The 27109-nt window shown below is 31.5% G+C and overlaps 1 protein-coding gene across 2 annotated transcripts in view; it reads right to left on the bottom strand.

Annotated features, from left to right (window-relative positions):
• LOC139093333 (interaptin-like) overlaps positions 1-27109 on the bottom strand; it is a 63975-nt gene that overhangs the window by 15184 nt on the left and 21682 nt on the right. Inside the window, exon 2 of one of the 2 annotated variants that reach the window (XM_070644016.1) lies at positions 18055-18443. In XM_070644016.1, coding sequence (XP_070500117.1) covers positions 18055-18182 — 128 coding nt within the window. In that variant the 5' untranslated portion in view covers positions 18183-18443. The remainder of the gene's footprint in view (positions 1-18054; positions 18444-27109) is intronic. The other variant, XM_070644017.1, reaches the window with a different exon arrangement.

The following is a 27109-nucleotide window of genomic DNA, read 5'->3' as shown; positions in this document are numbered from 1 at the left end:
GATGAGATTGGACTTTATTGGAAATAAGAACGATATTAGGGCTGTTGAAGAGTTTGGAGCTTATAGACTAACAATTCACAATTGATTAGAAATTGTAAGAAGTCAAGACCATTCAAAATCGCAGTCAGTTTAGAGCTCTACGTTAATATCTACCTAACAGTATCTATCTAATCCAGTCAAACTGACAATTTAACAACCTTTAAAGATCCGCATTTCTTATTTCAATAAATCAAAAGAAGATAATATTCAGAAAAGGAATTATGTATTTTGTGTTTGTGTGTGGTGCAGAAGCCCTGCGAGCATAACAGCGTCGAAAATGAAATGAACAAAATATAAAAAAGAGCAGAGCAAGAAGGCAAGACGAGCAAAGAAAAACTTTAATTTAATCTGAAAATCTTTTCACGTTTCGAGCTTACATAACGAAGATAATTATTTGTGCGTGGCGAGAGTAAGTGAGATAGAGCGATAGATGTTAAGGGTAATACGGCAGTAACTCGTTGGTAATTCAATATGAATACAAACGATATACGATCAACTCATATTCCATTCGAGTAATTGGAAACTTTAAGTCATAAATATAAGCGTTTCGAGTATTAATGAGTTATTTCTTTTATCTTCTTTTATTTACGCTCCTCACTTTAATTAAAATTAATAAACTCGATAAGTGCATGTAGATGAGATAAATTATTGTGTGTGATTAAATTAAGTGAAGTGATTGCCATTATTGCGTACGTGTTTGTATGTGTATGTAGGTTTGGATTTTTATCAACTGAAGCATGCGTTTGATGGGCTAATTAATACATTATGATTAACATGAATTTACTTCTTTTTTGTGTGTGTGCTGCATGTTTGATAATTAAAATGTTACAATGGGTACTTGTTGAGGTGTCTGAATTTTAATTTTGAGAGATTTTTAACGGATTTTTTGGATCTTTTCTGGTTTATGATTTTGAACTTGATGGTTTTGATGAAATCTTGATGTCTGAATTATTGTTAGTTTTGAGGTTATTAAACTTCGGAAGGCATATGACGTAGAAATGTCAGCTAGATACAGCATGACTTGAAATCCTTATATCTAAGCTATTGCCTCTACGACTTAATAGTTTGGTCGAATTTGGCAAACTTAAAGTTAATTTTAATAATGAAGAAACCACTTAGAAAATTGAATAAGCCTAAGTCATCCATGTCGTGCTTCCGAAATAAACAAATTTCACATCATCACTTCTCTTCGACATACCATTCAACTTTAGGACATGCCATCATCAATAAAAAAAGAGAGAAACTTTTATATTTAGAACAAAAAGTTTTGCAACAATTTCCACCTGATCTTTTCATTCACCTTAGCTTCATAACATAGAAATTGAAATCAAATTACGAACTAGAAAGGAAAAAGTTTCAACCTGATTACGATTAAATTCAATTTTATTATGCAATTACAATCCATATCCAATGATTTCAATTAATTTTTTTTTTATTTTATTTCGATTTGTTTTTAATTGAAAGTTGGAAGTATCACTATAGTACAATTGAAATGAGAAAGTAATTAAAAATTAATTAAAACATTTTCAGAATTGATACATTGAAGAGGGTCTTTTTAATGTCACACAAAACTTTATCGTTTGAAATCAGAATTGCAATTGATTGACGCATTTTTGATGAGTAAATGGAAAAAAAGAACTGGTTTGGGGACTGTGGAGAATTGACGTCAATTATGCATGCCTGCTTAGTTCCTGTACATCAGATATAATTTACGCACAACCTTAAATTTTATTTTCTCCTTTCCAATAAATATGATTTTAATCACATTTTGCAACAAATTTGCAGCACTCAACCTTCTCCCATTTATTAAATTACCGTTGTAATTTGAAAAATTACAATTCAGCCGATGATAAATAACAGCAATAATGTCTGTGTTGATCGAGAAAATAACAAAGCGCCGCCATGTAATAAGAGAGAGATTGTTGCATTTGCCAAAAATAAAATGTTGCTGACAAAAAGGGACAGAACAAATGAGAATGAATAAAATTATTTTTTTTTGATGTCAAGTGTATGGAAATATGATAAAAGCGAGCACTTGAAAGTTGATGATCAAAGCACTGTGGATATTTGATGAGTTTGTAGCTGGAGGTCCTCGAATATCTAATAAAATGCTGAATTTTTATATTTGAATTTTAGGCAATATTAAACATTTAATTCGCATATTTTATTGACTTTTAAGTCACTAATTTGGAAAAAATTGAAAAGTCTGTCCTTACTATTTCTCAAATTCATCACTAGCCTCCTAAAATCCACATAATATTCTCCAATATTTCATCCACTAAAAAATCTACAAAGTTCCACAAACAAGCATAAAATTCACAACAAATTGACACAATTTCGATAACTATCCTCATTTCCTTTAATAAATAGACAGTCAAAATATCAAACAGCTCATGATAGCGCCATGCACAAAAGGCCAACAAGAAGAAAAGAAGCAACAAAAAACGGAGAAACAAAATGATCAGCATTATGCTAATGATATTTGAAGTCGTTTGTCTGATTTCTTCAAGCTTTTTTTTATGCACATTTCTCTTTTTTCGTTTCGCATCTTCACACCAGGAAAAAGAGTCAAGAGAGAATGTAAGAAAAAGGGTCGTTCGGGTATGACGTAGAGGACTTGCAAGTATAGTCTGAATCAGTCTTCCTGTTTTAGCATTACTGGTATTAAGAGCGTATGAGAGTAAGAGATTGTGACCAAGTCTTAAGCCCAGACCAAGACTAAAATGAAGACCGAGACTGAGACCAAGACCGACATTTGGTGAAAAGTTAGAGACTAGGTGGCTCAAAATCATACTTATTAATGGACGTCACATCCAAAAGACCCCAAAAAGACACACAAATAAAATATCGATAGGTGCGGCATCAAGTGAACATTGAAGAATTTCGCACTGTCTCTCCTTTCTTCATTGAAAATAAACGATGAAATATTTTTTGTGGCTGCTTCTTGTTAGCTTACTGTCATGTTTTATTTATTTTTATTTTGTTGATGGTTAAATATGTTCGAATAATAAAAAAAGAGCAGCATCTTTTTTTTAATGAAGCACTTTAAGCAGATGTTTACAAATTAAGTGTGTACCTTTTTTTGGGAGAGGGCGGAATATCCGATTGAGGTATTTCTATTGATAAATATGCATTCAATTGACCTCCTTTTATCGCACGATTTTTGTGTTCGTCCGTGTCTGCCCTGGAAGGGATTTTTTAATGAAATTTATGAGATGGTGTTTTTGGGGTTTTTATTGAAATTTCTTATGTACCTTGATATTTTTAAAGTTTGGTGACCTTTTGACCCCTTTGTAAAATTTTTGGGTAAAATTCAGAATTTCCAACTTTAGAATTTAATTACTTTTATTGTCAAAATAGGAACTCAACCCAAAATTCACGACAATAAATTCTGATCGACCTCCTCACAAGGGAAAAGGTACCAACAACCCACAGTCAATAAAATCTAAATCTCCACCCGCATTTGTCGATAATTTGTTTTCCTCTTCACTTCTCTATTGATGTGGGCTGTTTGTACCGGACAAGGGGATCCTGAACAAGTACTTTATGTTTACCTTTATTTCTCTAAAATGTCATTCAAAGGTTAATTGAATCATTTTTCATTCATATCAAAAAATTAAGTGTCTTTTGATGAAAAATTATTGTTCCGTGTTGATTTTATGCCTCAAAAAATTAAGGTTGAATGGGAATCAAGGGACAAATTATCAATTATTTTTTAAAAATGTCACTAACGCACTGATGAATTCTAACTTCTTATTTAATAATAGCAATTAAGAGAAATTAATGATGAAACGTTTCCTAGAGACATCATGAGGAATTAATTAAGATCTGAAAATATTTTCATTTGTTGAAATTTTGAAGGTAAATTGCTTTTTGATGCTTTATGTGTCCTACATTTGTGCTCGATTTGGGTGATCTCTTGAGTGTTTTAAGTGCTGTATTTGATTTAATTTTTGTCATTAGATTAGAGTATTTGGGCATTAATCTTTGTGTATAAGTTGGGCTACAGTCGAAAGTGTTGACCTAGTCGATTCCCATTCTTGTATCCTCATTAATTCAACTTGATCATTAAACCAGCATCAAAATATGCGCATTATCCTCAACACATCCCATAAATTCAACCATTTTCACCTCATTCTCCTTAAAATTTATGATCAAGACTATGTTTAAACTGCGAGATGGTCACAGATGATGGTCCATTTACTAAAGTTTCTAAATATTAAATTTTTTCTTCGACACAGCAAATTCTTTATTTTTTTGCTTCGTGGCTATAAAATAAATGTGATGTTATAGAGAGATGTGAATAAAATAAAATATAACAAGACAATCAGCTGACTGTAAGGTGAAACACATTAATGTCGACGGGAACCACTTTAAAAATTTATAAACATGACATGTAGAATGGAGATTAGCAATATTTTAGTGCCAGATGCTGTTTTTGTTAGCTTTGCTACTTTCCTTGTCATAATTTTCTTCTTTCATCTCATCTCCTTTCGGATTTTTATACTTTCTTGTAGTGATGAGAAAAATAAAAAGTTTTAATGTTTCTACGAAAATAATTTTTATTTTCTGTAAGTCAATAAAGCACAGTCTTGACGTAATCGTTCCTTAACGGTCCCCACAATTTCCATAAAATAACAACTTTTTTTGGTTGTTAGCAGAACTTTGTTTTTGAGATTAAATTAGAAATCATTTTATTTTCTCATGTCTCATCATTCATGAATTTATGTCTCTTAATGTTTCACAGAAGTTAAGTGGTGAAGATTTATGACTTTTTGGGGTTTATAGCGCATTCCTTTTAATCACATAGTTTTTAATTCCAAATTTGGAATTTGATTCTTTTTTGTAGTAATAAAAGCTCTTTAATAGGTTGGAAATTAGCACAAAATATATGCATCTGTTCAATATATAAGTATACTATCATGTTCAATGTCCTTTCTGGAACCCATGATGACAGCTACCCAGTGAGTCGAAATACGTCATTGGCGGAATGGTTTTTTTTCGACACTGCTTGCAGTAATGTCATCAAATGAGTGGTTATTATTCAATATTAAACAGTAGGTCTCTTGAGTGCAGAGGTCTGGCGCACCCTCACTCATTAAACAATTATTAGCAGCGAATCGCCCTAGCGCAGTCTTGAATCTCAATTTACTTGAATTGCTGAAGGTGATTGACTCCATTGCCTCCTCATTCCTTGGAATAAACCCCTACTTTACACAATAAATGCAAAAAAAAGTTTCAATCGACATAAAACTTTTCATAATTAATACAAATAGCAATGAAACCATCAGACAGCTAGTAAAAGCACCAACAATGAGCATCATCAATTTATAGATGAATAAAAATAAAAGAATTCTTTATAAAAAGGCAAAGAAAGCTATGTTTTGTTCCCTAAAGAAAAAAAAAACTTTTTAATATTTATTTTGAGAAAATCATAAAAATTTTAATGCCTTTTTTCCTCTCTTTTCTGTTCATTATTATTTTCATATTTTTCTGTGCTTACTCTCGTTGTAAATAAAAGAAAGAAAATTGTTTTCGCATTAATCAAAAAGAATAAAAGCGAAATATCATTATGAATGAAATCTTTTTACATTACCGGGGCATTCAAAAGTGTTTTAAGACACAATTTTTTTTTATATTTTCACTCTGGGCAATAGACTCGTGCGTCTATTGTGACCAATTAGATTTAAAGCGCAAGCACATATAGATATGATTTGAAAGCCGATGGCGAATCTATGCTGTTTATTTAGCCATTTCGATTTATATTTTCTTCATCATCGTTCGACTTGATGAATGAAGTGCGAGATAATCGCAATTTACAGACATCCGGATGATCATTAATCAATACTCTTATGTATTTCGGGGCGAAAACGATACTTTATTTTATAGCCTTAATGGTAAACTTATATTTTTTTGAAAGCTCTCATACATTTAACATATAATGATCGTAAAGAATTTTTTATAGTTTATATGTGCATGCATAACACCTAGTGATTTTTAGCGCATTTATTTTGACGTGATGATGAGGTTGTTAGGCCTTTTTAGTATGATTTAATTAAGTTATTTGAAAGTCAGACATAAAATCATATGTATTAGGCCTGAATTTAAGGATTCGGTTTGAGTCTTTAAAGACTCACAATTGATGTTCATGAGAAATTAATACTTGGGTACATAAATGATAGGTGCGTATTACGGAAGAGGGCGGTGACTTGAGGTGATGTATCTTGATACCAACCTCACTAAATGTTTTCATTCCATACAAAAAATCATCAACAAAATCATAAAATTGCAGTTAAAAAGCATAAAATTTACTAACAAAATCGCATTAAGCTGCACAAACTTTTTATATTCAATTTTACTTACTTTTTGCTCTTTTCTCTTTCTCTTATTTCTTCCTACCTTCTCCCTGTCTATTTTTTATTGCAATTGAATGCATTAAAACAATGGATCATAAATTTCAAGTGGAAACAATCACCAGCTTTTATGCTTGTTTTGCTTGATTTCCTCTTAGCAAATTTCCACCCACGACGCTGTTTTGTTCTCGTGGGTAAAATTAATTCCTCGTATTTTTTTTGCACTTATAAATCTTCCAATTTCAATAATATATGTACAATTGAGGAATAATGGCAGAAGGAGGCAAAAAAAAAATGTTATTGGCATCATGCTGCAACATTATTGACGTAGATATGAATAAATATGATTGAAATATGAATTTATAAATTTTGTTTTTATATAACTTTTGAACATCAAACTATAAAGATATGCTTTTTATATGATCCGATAAAATATTCATTCCACTTATTTAAGAATCGATTTAAGAAGGAGGAAAAAAGAACTGAGAAAACTTCTGTTGCTTGCTTGTCTAACAACAAACATTGAATTTTGTGCTCACTTTTATTTAAAACATGGATATGATAATTCTTCTTATTCTGTACCAAATGCATTATTGTCTGAAATAAGGAAAAAGTAGAAGGGTATAGCTTTTGGTTGATGAGCTCAATATTAAGCAAAAGAACTCAAAACTGAACTCAGAACATGTAGCTTTATGCAAAGATCCCTGAGGTACTGGACAAAGGAAGTCTCATAGTGAGATCTCATTGCAGATAAGCAGACTCTACCAACCTCATCCTTACCATCATATTCCCATATTTCCAAGATACATCCCTGATGGACAAACAGTATATCATATCCAAAATGTAGCAAATAAATCGATTTACTGATGTCTGTTAGAGAACATTTTCTGATTCTCGTCCAAAATGTTCTATTGAACTGTATTTGCTTTTGAAGGGTGTATAAGCATGTTCTGACTATATTGACCAATGCGACACACTATTTGCAATTTACAAATAGAACGTTTGATTCTGAAAATTAGTTTTGAGTCGTTTGTCATGTGCATGGATTGATTTTCCAACAATTTCGATATTAATAGCCTTAAAGTCCAACAAAACCTGCACACCTACATACGCTTTGAGAAAACCCGCATATCTAAAATGTATATATTCCATCTATATCATGTAAATGATGAGAAACAAAAAGTGAATCAAGAAGAATTGAAGAAGCAGCAAACAGAAGATAAAACCTTTTTCCATTTCAAAAAAACAAAAATATATTCACATAAAATCGACTAAAACATTTTATCCAGAGCAAGGTCAACAGAGAAGTTTTTGGCAGAAAAAATAAAAGCGGAAGGAGAAAGAAGGAGGAGGAGATTTAGAGAAGAATGAGTGACTTTGTTATAATAGGATAATCGGTTTTTGTGTACATCTACAAAAGCAAAATGCTGATTTCCTGAAGGTCTTTTTTGTGTGTTTGTGGGTGGCAAAAAAATCAATTTTTAATACGTTATGGCATCATCTGTCCAATCAATAAAATTTGATCGCTTTGAATTGCTTCATTGTTAAATGCGTTAGGAAATTTTTCTTTCTTTTTTATTGTCGAATTGCATTTTGCATGCAACATTTCGTTGTTGTTGCTTTTTTATTTCCTCTTATTTTGTTTCTGGAACGATGAAATTCTCATATTATTATTGTAGTTAAATATATTGTTTAAAGGGGTTTGTTCGTAAATGATGTCCATTTTATATTATTTTTGCTATATTGCTCTATGATCTGCAACCAAGTCTCATATTAGACTTATTTCTAGGAGGGTTCCAAATCCACTGTCATGTAAAGTGGACGAGTTCAGCGTTGAACCCTCATCCAGATTACCCTATCACCCCTCCCCCTTCTCAAAATCTTTTCACATCATAACCGAATAACCGCAAAGCATAAATCAACGATTGAATCATTCAATTAGATGAGGAGGAAGAGAAATGAGAGGGGGGATATAATTGGAAAGAAATCACGCTATTACAATAAATTTAAATTCATTTCATAGTTTTTTCTCAATGAAAGAAATTGTTCTTGTATCTTTATATTCTGGAGTGATGCACATGAACGAAAAGAATAATTGGATTATAATATAAGAAATAAGGTTCTGAAACAAATTGTGCTCATCCGGTGCAATTTTTCATAACACCATTTCTCGCTTTTAGCGTCTTTTTTGCGGGTTTTTTGTGTGGTCAGACATTAAGGGAGGTATTGTCTTCTTCTTTAGATGTTTTGAAGTTTCATGCAATTTTGGATTTTTTAGCAGAACATTTAGTAACTGAATGGTTGCTCAGATGATTTAAAGTTCCGATTGTCAGTCATCTGGAAGCTACTCGAGGTCATATAAATTGTGCATGGATTCATTATGCATTCCATCGACTAATTTATATCGCTCAAATTAGCAGTTCATAGCTTCTTTTGACTCTTTGGCTTTATGTTGAATTTTAACACTTTAATGCGTCTTATAACCCCATCAATACACATTCCAAGAACTTTCCTACCACTTTCTTCTTTGAACACAACATCAAAGTGAAACAAAATCTGTTTCTCTTCGCTTTAATATTATTATTACTTCATGCTTAGGCAGTGAGAGATTCATTAGCAAGTGAATTTTTAATATTTAATAGATTATTATGTTTTGCTTCGAAGTCTACTTTTTTCTAGACAGAATTGAATGTTGAAAGGAGATTAGAATTAGTGATGTAGAAAATTCGTTAAAAGTTCGTTTTGTAACGAATTTTTCGGGATTAGTTGGAGGATGGGGAGATTATGATGGTTGCCCACTTACATTTGGTGAGTAACCAGTGGAAAAAAGCACCAGTGGACAGAAAACAAATGGAACCAAACCATTTTGCATATCCTTTTAAAAAGTGCAGTCTCACTTTTTTGCTACATATTCTCATGCATTCAATTCCAATCCTTGTATTTGTCCATACATGTTTTCTCAACAAGACAATTTTCATCTCCTCAAAGTCGATAATCAACAATGTGAAAATTTGTTGACAATGATGACACTGCGTATCGTAAGAGAATTAGTTACACAAAGTACATTGCCATAAGATTGATTGTCTTTTCAGAGTCCTTGAGACGAACAAACAAGACTAAAGATTATTTTGTATGATCTCATCAAAGAAGCTTGAACTTTGTCTGTGAAGTTTGCTGGAAACCTCTTAAATAGTTTACAATCCACTCAGTTGGAGATCGAAAGTTTGTTTAGTGAATATATGTGGAATAGGAAAACAAGTCAATTAAGACGAATTTTTTGGTGTTTGAGTAAAATGAGATTTTTTCGAACAAGAAGAATGTTGACAATTTCGTGGTTTATTGACAGTAACATGACAGATGCTTTTGAGAATGATGTTATATCAATAAAATTTAAACGATTGTCGTGCTGTTGTCATGTGTGGGAACTTTTTTTGTTCAGATTGTATTGCAAATAAATCAAGAAAATGTCAGATGACAGTGGTGTAGAAAGAACGCACAAGGAATGCTCAGAAGAATAGTCCGTGCTTCAATCCACCACTGACTTCCCTTGATACTACTGACATTTCACGCAATACCATCGAAATATCTGAAAAATGCAAATCATATCCATTCAATGACTTTATTCAACTTTAAAGCCATTTTTCACATCACATTACCCAATCTATAACATTAAGTTTAATTTTGCGGTATTCTTTAAAGTTAAAATGGATTCTTTTTTCCACGTTCCTCAACACAATTGAGTTTCTCATACAATTTTATTGTATCCAGCAAAAAAAAAGGAGAATAGCAATCATGTAAATTGGAAAACTTTGTCATTTGGAAGTTCTCTGAATGATTTTTTTTGCTTGCTACTCATTTTATTACAGAAGTTCATTAAGACATAAGAAATGCCAGTGTGCTCTCTGATGGCTGGGGAATGGAAAATATGAGAATCCTCTAAAGTGTATTGAAGACTTGCAATGCATCCGTTTGGATGTAAATTGGTTTTGAGATTTGATTGGTGAAAAATGTTGATTTACTTTGAAGCTGTTCACTTATTACGTACCAGCTTCCATAAAATCATCACCAACTACCTCTCACAGATCACGAAAGATTTGTTAGTTTTCATACTTTTCCCAAACTATTCAGAATTCCAAAAGTTCTTCAAATCTTTTCACATTTCAATACTGATCTCAATTAAAAGATTTATATCAATGCACATACAATCTACAACAAGTTGCCAAAGTTTTTATTTCATCCTCTTTCTCTGTTCCTATCCATTGAATGACTTTTCAACACCTTTTATTATTTCTTCTTCTTTTTTATGCCTTTTTTTGCCTCATCTCTCTGTGAATGAGTCTTTTGAAGCGTGAATTCACCTGTGCTCAAAGGTGTGATTTATTAATGGATTTTTTTCTCTCTTTTTCTTCATGCTTCATTCTTTGAAAAATAATTATTGCTTTTTTTTCATTCTCTTCTCGCGCTCGCCATTCAAAGGCCAGGTCTTTTTGTATTCTGCAATTTGAAGATTGTTGTTTGAACTTTTTTTACTTACATTCAGCAATACTTGAGCATTGTAATAATGTAACTAACATGAATGATTTTGATGTAAAGTTGGTTTTGGGAGGAGTACATGAAGCGCATTTTTGAGGAGGATATGCTGCAAAAATTTCTAATTTTTAGACCATAAATCCTCAAACATTTTAAAACAGTAAGTAACTCAACCAACTACTTAACAAACCCAATCACTCAGTCAGACTGCCCACATTATCCACCTCAAAAGTGCTACTCAACAACAATTGAAATAAATGGAAGGAAATCCATAGAATTGAACATTTTTATATGTTTTTAACGATTGAATCTCTCAATCTAGTGAAAGTTGAAGTTTAGAGGGAATGTGTGGTGATGATGATGATGGTATTTTGCGGTTAAACAGAAGTCCTATGAGAAAGTATCTTTGAAAATATTTTATCACACATGTTTTATTGTCGAGAAAGTTTCAATTATGTGAAAACATTTATATGATTATTTTATTAAAATTATTTCATGTACTTCCTTTACTTTTGTTTGAAATTTTTAGGGTGTAGCGGATCTATTAATGCATGCTATATGAATCTATTGTCTTTGCTATTAAATTGCCACAAAATATTCCAAAACGTGTCAAAAAGTGCTTAAACATCCATAAAACTTATCATTTACACCATAAAACTCATCAAAATGTCTCACAAAAATCCTTTTGAACAACTCAACACATAAATCACAGTTTGAATATTAAACAAGCTACTTTGTCATGACATTTCCATTCCCAACACCAGCGTTACAAAGCTTGCACAACTATCATCATTGTCACATTTCGTTTGCCAAGTTCTCATCGACTTGTTCTCATAACAATTTGTTCGCTAAACTTACAACACAGAGGTTATTATCATCCAACAATTTTATACATTAGAAAAAATGACGCCAAAGCAATGTCAGTGAACTTTTTTATGTCTGGAGTTCTTTAATATCTACAGCAAAACTACACACAATCGAAATGTGATTAAATTAATAAATTAACAGTTCTAAAAGATAATTGAAGAAATGGCAGAGAAAAAAAAACAGCAAAAAAAGAGAAAGAACGAATGAATGTGGAATTATAAATTCTGTTTAAATCGAAATTGAATGAGAAAAGAACAAGCAATAAGTATGGCCATAAAAAGTATGTGAAATTGGTTCATGACTCATCTATAAATATTGGTCTGTTTTGGTCGTGGGGGTGGAGTGATTGAGAGATTTTATATTAAGGTTCGATTTGCGATTCATGAGTTTAGCTTTTTGATAAGATTTTAATTAATATTTTTCAATTAAATTTCAAACTTGAATGAAATTATGATGCAAGAGCTATGGAAGAAAGATGCTGACAGAGACATTGTCAAAAGCATGTTCATAAGAGTAGAGTAAGCTATAAGCACGCTCGGGAGTATGCTTAACTAGTATATTTAAGTAGAGTAAGCTCTTGACAGCATGCTTTTTGACTGTTAAGGTATTGAAAATAGGCAAGCGGAAGCCAGCGATAGGGCCACTTTCAGGGGACGTCTAAATGACCCCTTGGATCACAATCGATCTGTACGGCCACCAAAGTAGAAAAGAAGCCAAAATTTATGCAGAAAACCAACACTTGAAAGGTGTTTAACCTCAAAAGAAAACCATAAAGCACACATAACACTAATAAAACACATAAATCTCATTTATTTTCTCACAATTTTTCATATATCGAATAAATTTTCCCATTCAAGTAGCACAACATGGAATTGTTACATTCCGTTTCGCACATATGAACAACGCGTATCTGTAAACTATTTTTATTGATATTTCAACGTGAAATAAATTAATTAACTTTATTATTTCATTTCAATTCAGATTGCGTAATTGTAAAACAACTTTGAAGAAAAAGTAGAAGAATAATTAACAAGAAATTTCTCGGTGCCTATTGAATGGAAATGCTAACGATTTAATTCTTGCTAAAAAAAGTTTGAAAAGCTTTTAAATAATTCAAGCCTTTTAATTTGCTTCAAGAATATCCGAACATTTTTACAAAATGGGTTTTGTGGATAAATATTGGATGTTTTCTTCTCGAGTCTAGACAGTTTAGAGTTTTGTTTGAATATCGATTGAGGATGTTTGATCTAAAAAATTCGGTCTTTACTACATTTATTAAAAATTACTAAAAACTTCAAGTCATTTCCACACACAAACCCCAAAAGGAAAGTTCATGTCCACAGCCTTAAATCCTTTGAGAATTGTTCTTTCTGTGTATTTTCAAGACACATTGTTGTGATGTCAAAAGGGTATTTAAAATCTTCTAAAAAGTACCACAGACCCATTTCAATTAATTTTAGTATTTTATTCTAATTATTCCTAGAAATGTTTTTCTACTTAAACTGTTCTTGACATTAGTGTACAGTAAACTGAATAATGAAATATTTATTTCGTAAAAATCCTATTAAGATTTTCTAAAAGAGATGATGTTAATAGATATTCTAGGAATGATTAAATTGTATTGAAGGAAGTCATTTATTCTGCTTTTGAGGTGTTGTCAGAACATCTTTGAAAAGTTTCTTATTAATGGGGTTTGGCCAAGAGCTGCTGGTTTGTATGTTCTGCATTTAAGATACGCAGAGCTTGATCGACCCTGAGCTCGAAGTCAACTCATTAGATTTTGAGCTCTGATTGGATCAAGACTCATGTCTGCACTTTTAGATGAACCCTGCTTATTAAGCATCTTAATAGAATCTGAAGATTTCGAGATAATGAAAGATAACCTAAGTATTATCTCAAATCTGTCACCGTAAATCATCATGCATACTTGGGAGTACCCCTCATTCCATACACATAACTATAAAATCAATTCCCAAGTTCAAGAGAAACTTTTTTCATATTTTCATTTTCTTCTTCGCATTCCTCTCACATTCACAAAAAACCTCATAAACAATTGAAATCGAAACTCAATTACATTAGCGAATTCATATAAAGTTCAAACTTTTATTATTATTTCGAAGGTGAAAAAGTTAATCTTTTTTTTCGTTTCATTTCCATTGTTTCGAATTTAAAGCTATATCCATATTATTAGTTTTTTGCAATAGAACTCTTGAATGCCACTTTAAAATATGAAAATCGAAAAAATTTAGCGCAAAACTCAACAAAAAAGATTGGCAAAGAAAAGAAATTTAATTATTATGAAATGTCTGCGTATTGTGCAGCATGAATTAGACAACAATTTATTATTCCTTCTCACTTTTTAAATAGCTTCTTTAAATCTTCAATTTCGAGTGCGATTTTTTTTTGAGAAAATGGATTTGTAAAGATTTCCACGGAAAAAATTGTATCACATTCATGAATGCCTGAAAGAAGCTTTTGTTACTCAATAATTCTCAATTCTCATTGTTCTATCTTCTTTTCCCATTCTACGATATTCTTCTTAAAATTAAAATTTTTCAATTCGCTTCGAAAATGCCATAAATTAAGTCTCAATAGAGATTTACTTCCTGTGGTATAATTAGCTTTTTTTAAATAAAAATTGTTTGGGAGGTGGATACAATGAACGGGGGAGGAAATAGCAAGAAAGTGAGTAATTGAAGCTTCATGAAGTGCTATAAATATCTTCATATTCTTTCGTAAAACATTTTTCTGGTAAGCTGAAATACGCGGTGGATTGCAGCCTTAAGGCGATTAACATTTTGAGCATTTTTTCGTATTTTGTTGGCTTAAATGCTTTATCTGTTGTAAATAAACCTTAAAATTGTGTAAGGAATTATGGTGATATGAGAGGGATAATCTTCGGAAAGTCAGTTAGTGGCAATTCTTGTGGATATTTTTAACAGTATATTTGTGAGGCAATGCGGGTCAAATTATAGGTATGGGGCAGTGCTGGGCAACCTCTATTGAAACCGTACAAGTTGCCCACCACTGGTTTAGTCTGATGATCCTCGAAAAAACTGCGTACACAGCAGCAATCAATTCCAATTTTTTGTACCAACTTAAACTCAAGTCTCATTTTCTTCTACACGCATAATCTCCCATCGGTAAACAAGACACGACAGCAACAGCGGCAATAAAAATTTTTTTCGATAAAAATAATATTAATATGATGCTGGGGACATTAGGAAAGGACAGTATTTTTTTTTCTCCCTCATTTCATTATCCAACCAATAGATAATGGCATGTCAAATGGAAGCTGTTGGGAAAATGAATGACATATCCAAGGAAGGACAAAAAATTTATTTCATTTTATTCTTCTTTATGACTTAAATTTCAAATATTTATGACCATCATTTACTGCTCATTTTTATTGCAATTTTTTTTCTTTCAGATTTCTCTGCGCTGCTGTTCGTTCTCTCAATGTGGATGAAATGAAGGGATTTTTTTTATTTCCATCATTCTTCCTCTCGTTTTTCTCGTGTAATTGAATGAAGTTTCAGTTTTATTCAATGTTCTAGAAAGTTTTTATCTAGTTATGAGCTTTTAAGCTGGATTATTGAAAGTTTGAAGGATTGACATTGCACTTTGGGTACGATTTGAAAGGAACTGTCGAAATTGGATTAAAACACTGAGGGATATGAAGATGTGAAGGAACGTGAGCTAGTATAGTATGTGTTAAGTTGAAGTGATTTGAATAAATCAATTTACTGCTCTGAATTTCGTTCTCATGGATGACTTTCAGAAAGCATATGGAGGAGACACGACCGGAATCTGGTCTAGGGCAAGAGTCAAGTCGGTTCTTTTGGGAACAGAGCTTAGAAATTTGGCTGTCTTACAAATTGTATACACCGAGCCATACTTACCTAGACTATAGACATACATGACCATCCATACCGTTAGTTACATCACACCCATAAGGAGCTATCGCTTAAACCATCCTCAGAACATGAAATCATCCCAACTTATCCATCGCATGCAATCCATAAAAGGAAACATATCAATATGGAGAATAGTCTGTAACAATGTTTCATTCAAAATGTTGCACGAGTTGCTTACATTGTCGTTCCATCCTCAAAATGTTACGATTTTAAAAATTTTGTTTCATGTTTTCTTTCCAGTTTGTTAAAGTTTGATAAAATAAACAATATTAGAGTGTCGAGCATAAAGAAAATCTGTAACATTGTGAACTCAACGACAATCCATTAATCTCTTCTGTTTGTTTAAATATTCATTTTCATGTTATTCTTTTGATGATGATGAAGATGTTTATGCAGTTTCTAGTAAAATTAACTTTTTTGTCTTCCTTTACTTTCCATTTTTGTATGTATGAATGAATTTTGTTATGATTTAAGATAATTTCTTCCATTGTTCATAAATCTCTGCTTGTCTCATTATCAAGTACACAAAATCTTACTTGTTTTAATTAAGATGACGAGACTAGTAGTTTGTTATGTAAGCTATACAAAGACTTTGTTGTTCATGTCCTTGAGGAAGCTTTTGTCAGATTTATGATTGGGGTATGAAGTAAATAGGCTTGGTTAGTGCTTTAATAATGAATAATTCTCATGTCAGAACTTCTAAGTTATTTGAATGTCCAACTCACAGCAGGAACTTTAATTAGAACTCTACTAATTAATTGCTGAACACTTTGCATAAATCTGACAAAAATTCTCACAAAGGAACATCTAACAAAGATTTAAAAGCATTATTATTAAGTTAATATATGAAATATTTTGATGATCTTAATGGAAGATTAGGCTTCTTTTAAATATTTGACGATCAACTTAAAGAGATTATTTCAATGTCAATTGTAAATTTGAATTTAATTATAGGAAGACTTCTCGTTGTTTTGCAATGTTCGTTTTCAATTTAAAATCTTCATTGTTTTAAGATGAAATAATAGCTTGATGATGATTGTTGGATTTCCAGTTTGCTAAATGAGTTATTTTGTGTTTAATTGTTTAGAAATCTGTAGATTCACACATGCTGTTTATGACTTTGATGATTGGTTTTAATAGAGATTTAATATTTTTAAAGATGTTAGTGCTTAGTAACTTGAGCATGGACACTATATAGGGCAAGAAAATTAGAAAAACCCTAGCAAATTGAAGATGAGGGATCAAAGGAGAAAGATTGACCTTAAGCACCCTTGACTTCTGGCTTTCCAAATCATATCCCTAACGAATTTTATGACTTATTTTAAATCCATCGCAGACGACAAAAATTTCAAAATCCATTAAAAAGAAAATCAATGAACAAAATTGATGGCCACTCAATCGCCATAAAAAAATAACATTTGTGACATTTTTTAACCCTCAGCATTTATGTCATTCAGGAAATGTTTTCAAATCGTTTAATCTCTTTTGTCCAAAAATGTTCAATTTCAATTTCAATTTGCAACTATTTGAAATAACAAAAAGAGCCATAAAACAAAAAAATCTCAAGGCCATCGATTTGTTTTAATTTTTCGTAATTTTTATGCTATAAAAAGTCAATAAAGATGCACTAAAAACATAGTTAAACATGTTTGCTTCATCGAGCTTTTTGAAATGGAAAACAATTTGCGAACAAAGAGATTAATAGCTGAACAATAAAGTTTAAAATCATTTGGAAGCTTAAATGATGCAATTATTTTGAGATTCAATTTAATGAAGATGAGATGCAGGGAAGTAGTTACGTGAAATTCAAGAAAATAAGTAGATTAATCATCTAAAACATTTAAATAATTCCAAGATTCAAAACCAGCATTAAGTCAAACTGAATATCATGCAAAGCAATCCAAAAATGTTCGTAGATTCCACTACAAATTGGCACATCACTGTTAAAATCTCCTAAATCATCTTCTTCCGTTTAATTCTCTTAAACGATCAAACAACATCTTTTTTATTAGATTCCATTTAAGATAGAAATAAAAATGTTGTTAAAGACAACAATCATAACAACATGAAGGAATAATAATCGTGTCTTGTGGTTGTTATTAAAAATGACAGATGAGATTGATAAATAGACTTTGCAGACAAAGACTTGTTAAAATCGTCCATTGTTCATCAGTAAAAAAATGCGCTTAACAGATTTAAGTAGCAGTGATGTAGTTAGGGGTTATGACTTAGGGGTTGTAGGTTGCTTGACAATTGTGTCTGTAGGCATGACTTGCTCTTACATTCCTAAAATCACCAAACCCCTCACTACACCACTATTGAGTTAAACCAAAGTTCACAAGACTCACCTAGCCTTTCGTGTATTCGCAGGTATAATGGTAGCATAAAGTGGCATTGCATCATCCAGCAGTTTCGTTGACTTTTGATCATCTTTATGAATTGTCGCTACACAAACACTTGATGAATTCTGCTCCATCTTTTATGCTTATTCATGAATTATTTTTTTGATGTTGATTTCGTTACTTTTTCACATAAAGGAAGACGCTAGCGATTCATGCAATACTAATTGCTTTTTAACTCACAAATATGCTATATTTTATTGCCAACAATTGTGAATTATGACTAACGATGAAATATTTCTGTTAACAATAACATCAGACTGTCTTCTTGCTTGTCTGCTTCGTTTTCTTTAGTCAGTCGTCGATTGTCACTCACGAAAAAGAGTTTTCTTGTCTATCTGAAATGAATGAGTAAAAAAGAATAGATACAAGGTTAAAATATGCCATACGTGCTTAATTTCAATTGTTGTAATGCGAATTATTATTCTGCTTTTATTTTGCTCATGAAATGGAATGTTAAGGTGCGATATTTTTAAGGGAGTTGAGTGATGGATGTGGGTCAGTTTGGGGTGGTAAATGTCTGATGCAAATCATTAGTGGATATAATAATGCAGCTGAGTTTTAGCTGCATTTTTATTACATTATATGTCTAGTCTCTCATTGTCTAGTCTTCCTCCTGTCTAGCCCCCTTCTTCCCTTAAATATATTATGGTATACGTTAACGACTTCAAATTTTTTTATTAATACTTGACTTATATGTATTCCAACTACTCAAAAAATTAATAAAATATCCAGAAACTATTTTCCATTCCTCACAATGCATTCATTAAAAGTGATTAGCTTCATGCTTGTTATAAAAAATTGAAACACATTAAGTGGTGTGTTACGATATAATACTTTCATGAATATTTACGACAAAGCTCTTTATTTTATTTTATTCCATTTTAGTGCTTTTTTGCCCTTGCTGAATATGCATATGGTGTGTGCTATATCCGAGAATATTCATAACAAATAAAGTGGATTTTTTTTATGCACACATAATATGAGTAATACTCATCCATAAACTATCCAAAAATATTATGATTCCGCCATATAATCCTGCCTGCTTATGGGTTTTATACATTTTTTAATAGTAGAAATAAAATAACGAAGAAGTTTAATAAAACTTCTTCAAAAAGCATACTTGAACTTTTCTTCCTTTTTCGAGAAGTTTTATATTGAGTTAAGAATTGAAGATGTTCGTGCAGTTTGTCGGTGGCCTGGATTTGATTTGATAAGGAACTTTGCAGATGCAGACCTGACTTGTTAGAAGTAAACTAGGAATTTAGTTATCTCAGTTGAAGATTTTGTTCAAAATTGGTCTTTACAGTCCCTAAACAGCTTAATTAAATTTAATGAGCATTACTGACCTCTCAAAAACCTCACTGTATACTCTTTTCCTTTTAAACAGCGCCAATATCCACCAAAAAGTTCAAAATCAATCAAACTTTCTGCTTCATTCATTTCTTATTTCTTTCATTTTTATATTAAGTATTTCTTATGTATTTATGTATTCATAGGAAGGAATGACTATAAGAGGAAATGCAAATAAATGAATCTTATTAAAATTGAAATTCCCTTCCTCTTCGTCATGTACATATGCATGTTCATCTTTCACAAGAAGTAAGAGCAGGGTGACTATCGAATATTTATCAGGAATCATGAGATGTTGAGTTCTGACAAATTATTGTTGATGACTTGGAAAGTCATTCGATAAGCAAGGATGTCTCATTCAAAATTGATCAGATGGTCAGCCTAAGCAAGGGAAAAAAGAACGAGCTTTTCAAGAAAGTTCATAAAAGTTAATAATGATGCTTAAGCATTTTGTATGTTATGGATATCTGGCAAGAAAGGAATCATCTGGATATCACGTAACATTCTTCATTCTAGCTGTAGTAGATGTAGGCAGAAGATATGAAGCATATGATAATAATAAGCATTCAGCATTACGTTACATCCAAATAACCCCATTTAGTGATAAAAAAAGTCACAATATGAATGGAAACTATCACTTTTCTTTCATCATATGCAGGAAGAGGAACATATGCCCAGTGGTGAAGTTGAGAATTATGAATTTTTATGAGTTATAATTTTTGATGACTTGAGTGAATTTTTAAATTTATTTAAAATTTTTATGCTAATTCATGAGTCATTGTTTGAAATTTCTTTTTATATGACTTTAAATTGTCATGGGAAATTGTTATATCCTCATTTCTGTTGTTTTTTAGAATATAAAAAAATTATACGATGACGAAAGTTCAAGGAAAAAATTTCACAAAAAGAATTTTTTTTGCTTCTAGCATTTTTCTTCTTCCTGTTTTTTTTTGCATCTTAAAAATTGCCTTCATATATTCTCGACGAGAAGAAAAAAAAAAGTCCATTAAATATTCAGTTCCTCGATGCTCGTTTCATTCGTTCCTTTTAAAGGTAAAAATGACTAAGGAGTTCTCGAAAAATAAAAAGATATAAAAATTGGCTAATGGATATAACTGATGCAGCATAAAAATTGCAAATGCAATGATCCAACTGCCCTACTTATTGCCATAATTTTTGAACTTCCCGGAAAAGAAATCTTTATGTATATCATAAATGAGAATATGCTTTTTCGGCATTGATTGACCTGACCTTAAAGTCATGAACTTTGCCGAATTTATCAACATGATCATAAATGTAATTAGCCTGCTTTTGTATCGAAACAATTATCTCCTCCCCCAAGGCAGAAGAGGCATTCAAGTCACATGATCATCATCATAACATTAACTGTTCAAAATATTTTGCACAAAACCGAAAGAAATGAAATCTGATGTGATACATTTTTTTAACCTTTACCTTAACCGCGACCTCAACCACATGATATATGAGCCATAAATTGATGAAATTTATTCTCGATATACTTTTTTCACGGGTAGATTACACTTTGGTTATTGATTTTATATCGATAGTTTGAAGTGGAATTGAATGGGAATTTAAGAGAATATTTGGAATTGGACTCATGCACTCCAGAGCATTCAACACTTTCAATTTATATAAAATTTACACAAAATTCTAATAAAAAAGTTAATCCCCTTAAAAATGTTCTAAAAATTCAAGCAACAAACAAAAAACCTTTTAAGAATTACAAAATTCTTCAATTTTACGGACCGATGAGTTTTTAAAGTCCAGTCACTGTGGGAAAATTAATCAAAAAATTCCTAAGTTCCCATGTTGTACACCAAATGTCCATAAAGTTGACAATTCAAGTAACAAGAATTTATGGACGAATTTATAAATACAAAAAAAAGTTCTCACACATACTTAATATTCATACGTCTGGATATCTAGATAATTTTTGGGTCAGAATAACCCCCTTCGGATATAAATACCGATATGTTCCTACCCGAGTCAAAAATAAAGGTCAGAATAATAGAACAAATGTTATTTCTTTATGCTGTATAAAATTAATATATGCGATTTCTTATTTTTTTTATTTTCATTCTTCCTTCTTCATTCTCGCCCTTTTCTTTCGCATAACAGCAGTCGAATAAATATTGTACGAAAAAAAGCCGGTCACGCGTTCAACATCTCGAGAAGAATAATTGGAATAATTGCTTCATTACATGCGTCAACAGCATGAAAATATGGCAAGTCTTCCTTGTTCTATGTGTATATATGCTTTTTGGTATATACTGACATTAACTTCCAATAAATCAAACAAATGACTTAAAAATAATTTTTTTGGTGTTCTTATTTGCTCATTTTTTGGATGTATTTTGTTTTGAGGGGTCAATTAGAGGGTGTGTAACGTTAAACGAGATGTTTTGACTAACATGGGCATCGGCATATTAAATGGTATATGCATTGGGCTATCCACAGCCCTTAATAAATCTACAAATCCCTCTAATGATTCCAGACATCGACTCATACTCAAAGAGCTCTTAATTTCCAATTCTAGCTGAAACAGAAAGTCCAAATGACCCCAATGCCAACTTCAAGCTAAGAAAAGTTCATTAATCTCCACTTGCTTTCCTTTCCATAGCCTCAGATTGGTCTCTCGACTCTCTTTTTAGAGGAAATTTCGGAACAAAGTTCTTATTATTTTAAATTAATCATCAATTTCCGTCTTCATTAAACATTGCAATTGGAATTTACTTAATGTTGTGAAGTTTATTCTCAATTCATTCCGTATTCTTAAAGTGATTCTCAGAACAACAAGACATAAAAGAGGGCAGAACTACTTCGCAATTTACTTGGAAATCTTTTCGATTATTTCCATTAGTGAATGTTTCTATTATTATTGTAATTTCATTGTTACGTGTGTGCAGAATGGAGAAGTATTGATGGAGACTTAGGAGTGAGATGTGGAAGCGCATTTTTGAGATTCTTGGAATTATTAGATCTGTAAGCTTTGTTCTTCAAGATTACAGACTTTTAAGGGTCCGATTACTTACCACGTTAAGAAGGGTAGGTAGGAGTAGGATGGTAAGTCCGAATCAGTCAACGGTCAAAACCTCCTAATTCTCACTAATCTCCAAGAAAACACCCAATCCACCTCATTTACCATCTTCATCATCAAGTAAATTGCGTTTAATGCAGAAAAAAAATCATCATCAATTCAGCCAAGAGGCAACAAAGAGAAGATAAAACCACTCAAAACGAATAACAAAGCATCAATTTTTGCTTTGAGACTCTAGGCATCTTCTTCTCTTCTTTTAATGTGTTATATTATGTAATGACATTTAAAATTTATTTCTACAAAATACAAATAAAGTTGAAAAATATCAATTTGTATGATTTTGCAGAAGACTTTTTGCCATTGTGGGATTGTTTGGGAGAGAAGTGATGGTAAAATAGGCAATAATTGGAAAACGACTAGAAAAACGGGACAAAAGTTTGTCTTGAATAGTACCAAATCCCCAGAGATATCTAGCCAGTTAGGAAGTGACCGCAAATCTTTAGTCATAAACGTTACTTAGCTTCCAAATGTCCCTACTTGAAAGTTTATGAGATATGACAGTAAGAAGAATTGCAGAAGACAGTTTATTACGAAATTAGTAGACTACATTAAATGCTGAATATTAAGCACTTTAACATACATATTATGTTAAATAACACAATAAGGTACTTGTCTGTAATGAAAGCTAATGAATTAATTATTACTTTATAACATTGATTTTAGTTTTGTTATTCAACAACATTCAGCACATGATTGCTATGGAAATTTTAGCATAAGCTTTGAATATGTATCACGATTCTCATAATAATCCATCAATTATGTTTGTTGCTGATGAAATATTTACATTTATAACATTTTTGGTATTGCGTAATGTCGCACATACTAATTAATTCTTTGGGGAATGCTGGAAAAATATTTGCAATATATAAATAATTCCTTATTAATTATTATACAAACTACCCCAAAATGTTGGCGTTACTGCATGACTAATAAATTACAAGCTGATGGAATTTCTCATGTTTTTGATAGCATTTGGTTTGAATGATTGAATGTTAAATTTAAGATACATTCTGAGAATCAGGTCAATGTGGGTTTGACCTCTTCAATGAGGGGTGTCGAATCGAATCTAGTCAAACTGTCCCTACAAAATTCGTTTAAAAATCCAATTCGAGCCAAAATTGAATTCAGCCACAAATCATCTAAAATTTGCAATACCAGCTTAAATGAAAGAAGCACATAGCGTTCAGCAATCGATTTTCAATATTTCACTCTATAATTATAAATTTGCTAATTACTACACCATAGCTACGAGCACCAACCTCTTCAACATCCATCGCTGATTTTTCATTATATATATTTTCTGCATAAATTAATGCAACATGTTGCTCATGAAGGAGCATAGCACCGAAAAAAAAATTATATTTTAAATGCCAGAGACGGGGAAAAATTTATATTATTTTGTTCTGATGAATTTTAAAATTGAATTCGTGGCTCCGCGCAAATGATGATGTAAAGGTTGAAGGTATAAGATTGAATTTTGCTGATGCCAACGGTTACTGTTAAGTGAGGCAGACATTTATTTCCATTTATTCGCACATCTAAAATATTCAAATTAAAAAACCCTTTTTCCCATCCATAGCATAACTGCTGCCTAAAGCTCGATAATTTTCTATTTGTACAGTTTTAATTTACTAAATTTATATTTTAACACCAAATTCAATTATGATGATAAACTTTTTATTTGTTTTTCGAGGCGTGCTTGGAACAATGTTGTGACAAGAATTAATGTTTATTGGCAGTGCTGCACAACGAGGGTAGAACAAAATTTATCTGATTTTACTTAAAAAAATTTATTAATTTTCCCATTGTTATTTGCATTATTTGTGCATTAATTATTTCAATAAATTTGTCATTATTATTTGCTTTACATTTTAATATGCGGATATTGTTTGATTGTGTGTGAATCTATGCGAGGGAGATTACGACTGTTTGTAGGTTAATTTATGTTATTGATTTTAATTTTGTGGTTCTTTGGGATTTATAATGTGATATTGTTTGATTTTGGATATCATGTAAGTTAGTAGTAAACATTTACATATTTTGGGACAAGATTACAATTTTATAGAGTTCGACCGAGAATTGCAGACCTTCGTTTCCTGTGTTTTAGGCTCTAACTTATAGTTCGTCCAGTTTTAGACACCCTACAATTGTAAAGTCATTTTCCACCTCATCTCTGAACTTCCTCTTAATATCTACAATATTTGAACTGCTTTACCTAATCTACTGACTATCCTTCACACAATTCAGCCTCAAATGAGATCAATATTCAAAATATATCAATCATTGTTCCCACAATAAGCACACATATCATTTAAAAAATATTTCACGCTTTCCCATGTTCAGCTGAAAAAAATATAAAATATTCAAGCTTATCAAGTTGATACAAATTGATACAAATTAATTATGGCAACAGAAAAATTTCCTCGTGTTCACAATTTTTCATAATTAGTCATTTCGATATATTTTTTTGTTTACAAATCATGTGAAAGATAAATTATTACCGCACACACATATGCATGAACATATCAATTAAGTATTAAAAGTTTCTATATGCATCCACATTATGTACATTAATTACTGCATAGATTTTAACATGCGATAGTATAGTAACACAAAATTAATGATTTATATAGTGAAAGGCGTGAATTTGCATATTTAATATAATATACGAAGGTAATATTATTAACCTATAAAATGGGAATATTTGCACATAAACTTTAAAAATTTACTATACCCGCATAACCGTCGCTAGATCATTTTGTAAAGTGTAACCATTTTAATATCGCACATTGTGTACTTTGTGCATTACATTACACAGAAATGTGTATTTTAAAATTCATTCAAGTTGCAAATTAAGCAACTGCTATGAACGGCTAAAATTATGTATATATGGTAATAATTTATTATTATTATACGACAATTCTCAGCGCCGTCTGACAATTACATGCAGAAAATGTCCTACAAATACGACAATCGACAAAACATTTTTCAAGGTCAACAAACTCTTGTTAAGTAAATTTTTCGTCGTTCTTTAACTTGGAGACGTTCTTAAATGATGTGTTGCCGTGTCTGTCATTCTGTTCTTTTGTTTCATTCCTTCTGTGGGGCACCGCGACCACGATATGTAGATGGTAAGATGTGAGGATGCCCATTTGTCTAGCTGATTGATCTTTTTACCATAGAGGAGTGTGGTCTCAACTGTGTTCCGAGGTATCACTGTTCCTAGAGTATCTAAAGTAACTACCACTGCCCTAGAGGGACCCTAGATGCCCTCTTGTTTAAATATTCATTTTTAACATATGATCATTTATTCTATTGGCTTGGATTCTTCCTCAATTTATCCCTATTCAAACCATAGACACCATAAGTAAACGACCCAATACATCCGAGAACAAAACAGAACTCAGCCAGAAAATGCCAGTTTACGGTAATATACAAGAAATAACAATCAAATATTTATTTTTTGTCACATCAGAATGAGATTTCTAAATATAATGTACAAGCTATATTTAAACACAATCCAAAGAACCTTCTGGCGAATTGTAAGTCATTATTATTCATCATCATACTTGCCACAGACTATTTGTCAATGTGAAAAAATCTTTTTGAGTGAAAATAATTCTTGTGATTTGCATTTTGTATTGAGTGAATTTTCGTATATTTTTTGGAAGGAAGAAATGAAGAAGTTTGTGAATTTTCGAGTGACTGAAAATAAATATTTGATTGGTAGCTGCAGGAATTTTGAGAGATTGAGTTTAATGCAAAAATTTGAAATAATTTTCAACCTTTCTAAAAATTAATTAATTGATGTCGATTGAATTTGGTATTATTGGTGAACTTTCTCTTCAGAATTAAGTGTAGGAACCAGTCAAGGCATGTTATACTCTTAATAAGACTACAAGAATAGGGAAATCAAATACCTTAAAGATCAATTGAGCAAATGGCCTCTTATAACATTACATTCAAAATTGACCAAATCAGAACACAAACTACTCAAGAAAATGCGTCCAGAACATGAAAATCATTCAAATTTATTTCTCGTCACGCTGTCCAGAATTTTTGATTAACTGACAACGATAAATTTCACGATAAATCGATTTATATTGTAATACAGTATCTAACTATCAATTTTTTTCCATTCTCTTCATGTCTACTGTAACTAAAAACTTCAAAATGCAATTAAGCTATGTTACTGAAGAAGAAGAATTTGATCACGATAGATGGTGGTACAATGTCCACAAGGAATGACAGAGCGAAATGAATGTTTCATAATAATTTATTTTCTCGTCGCTCTAGAAAACGTGCTTCAATCTTACAAAATTGCAAAAATTGTAGAAAATGACAATGGATTTCCTTTTCTTTTCCTCACTTTTGACTCATTTTCCTTCTTTCTTCAACTTCTCTTACTCACCATCCTCGTCATCTTGAAAATGAAAAATTACACACTTCAAAAAATAACAACTCAACTCAACTCGACTCTCATGTTGTACAGTTGAAGTACTTGAAATACATATATAAAGAGACACACCACAG

This window comes from Chironomus tepperi, unplaced genomic scaffold (assembly GCF_022539635.2).
Source record: "Chironomus tepperi strain 1889 unplaced genomic scaffold, CSIRO-AGI_Ctep_v1 contig_335, whole genome shotgun sequence".
Classification (NCBI taxonomy): Eukaryota; Metazoa; Arthropoda; class Insecta; order Diptera; family Chironomidae; genus Chironomus; species Chironomus tepperi.
The sequence above is the reverse complement of the archived record's forward strand: the minus strand, read 5'-3'. Positions and strand labels throughout refer to the sequence as shown.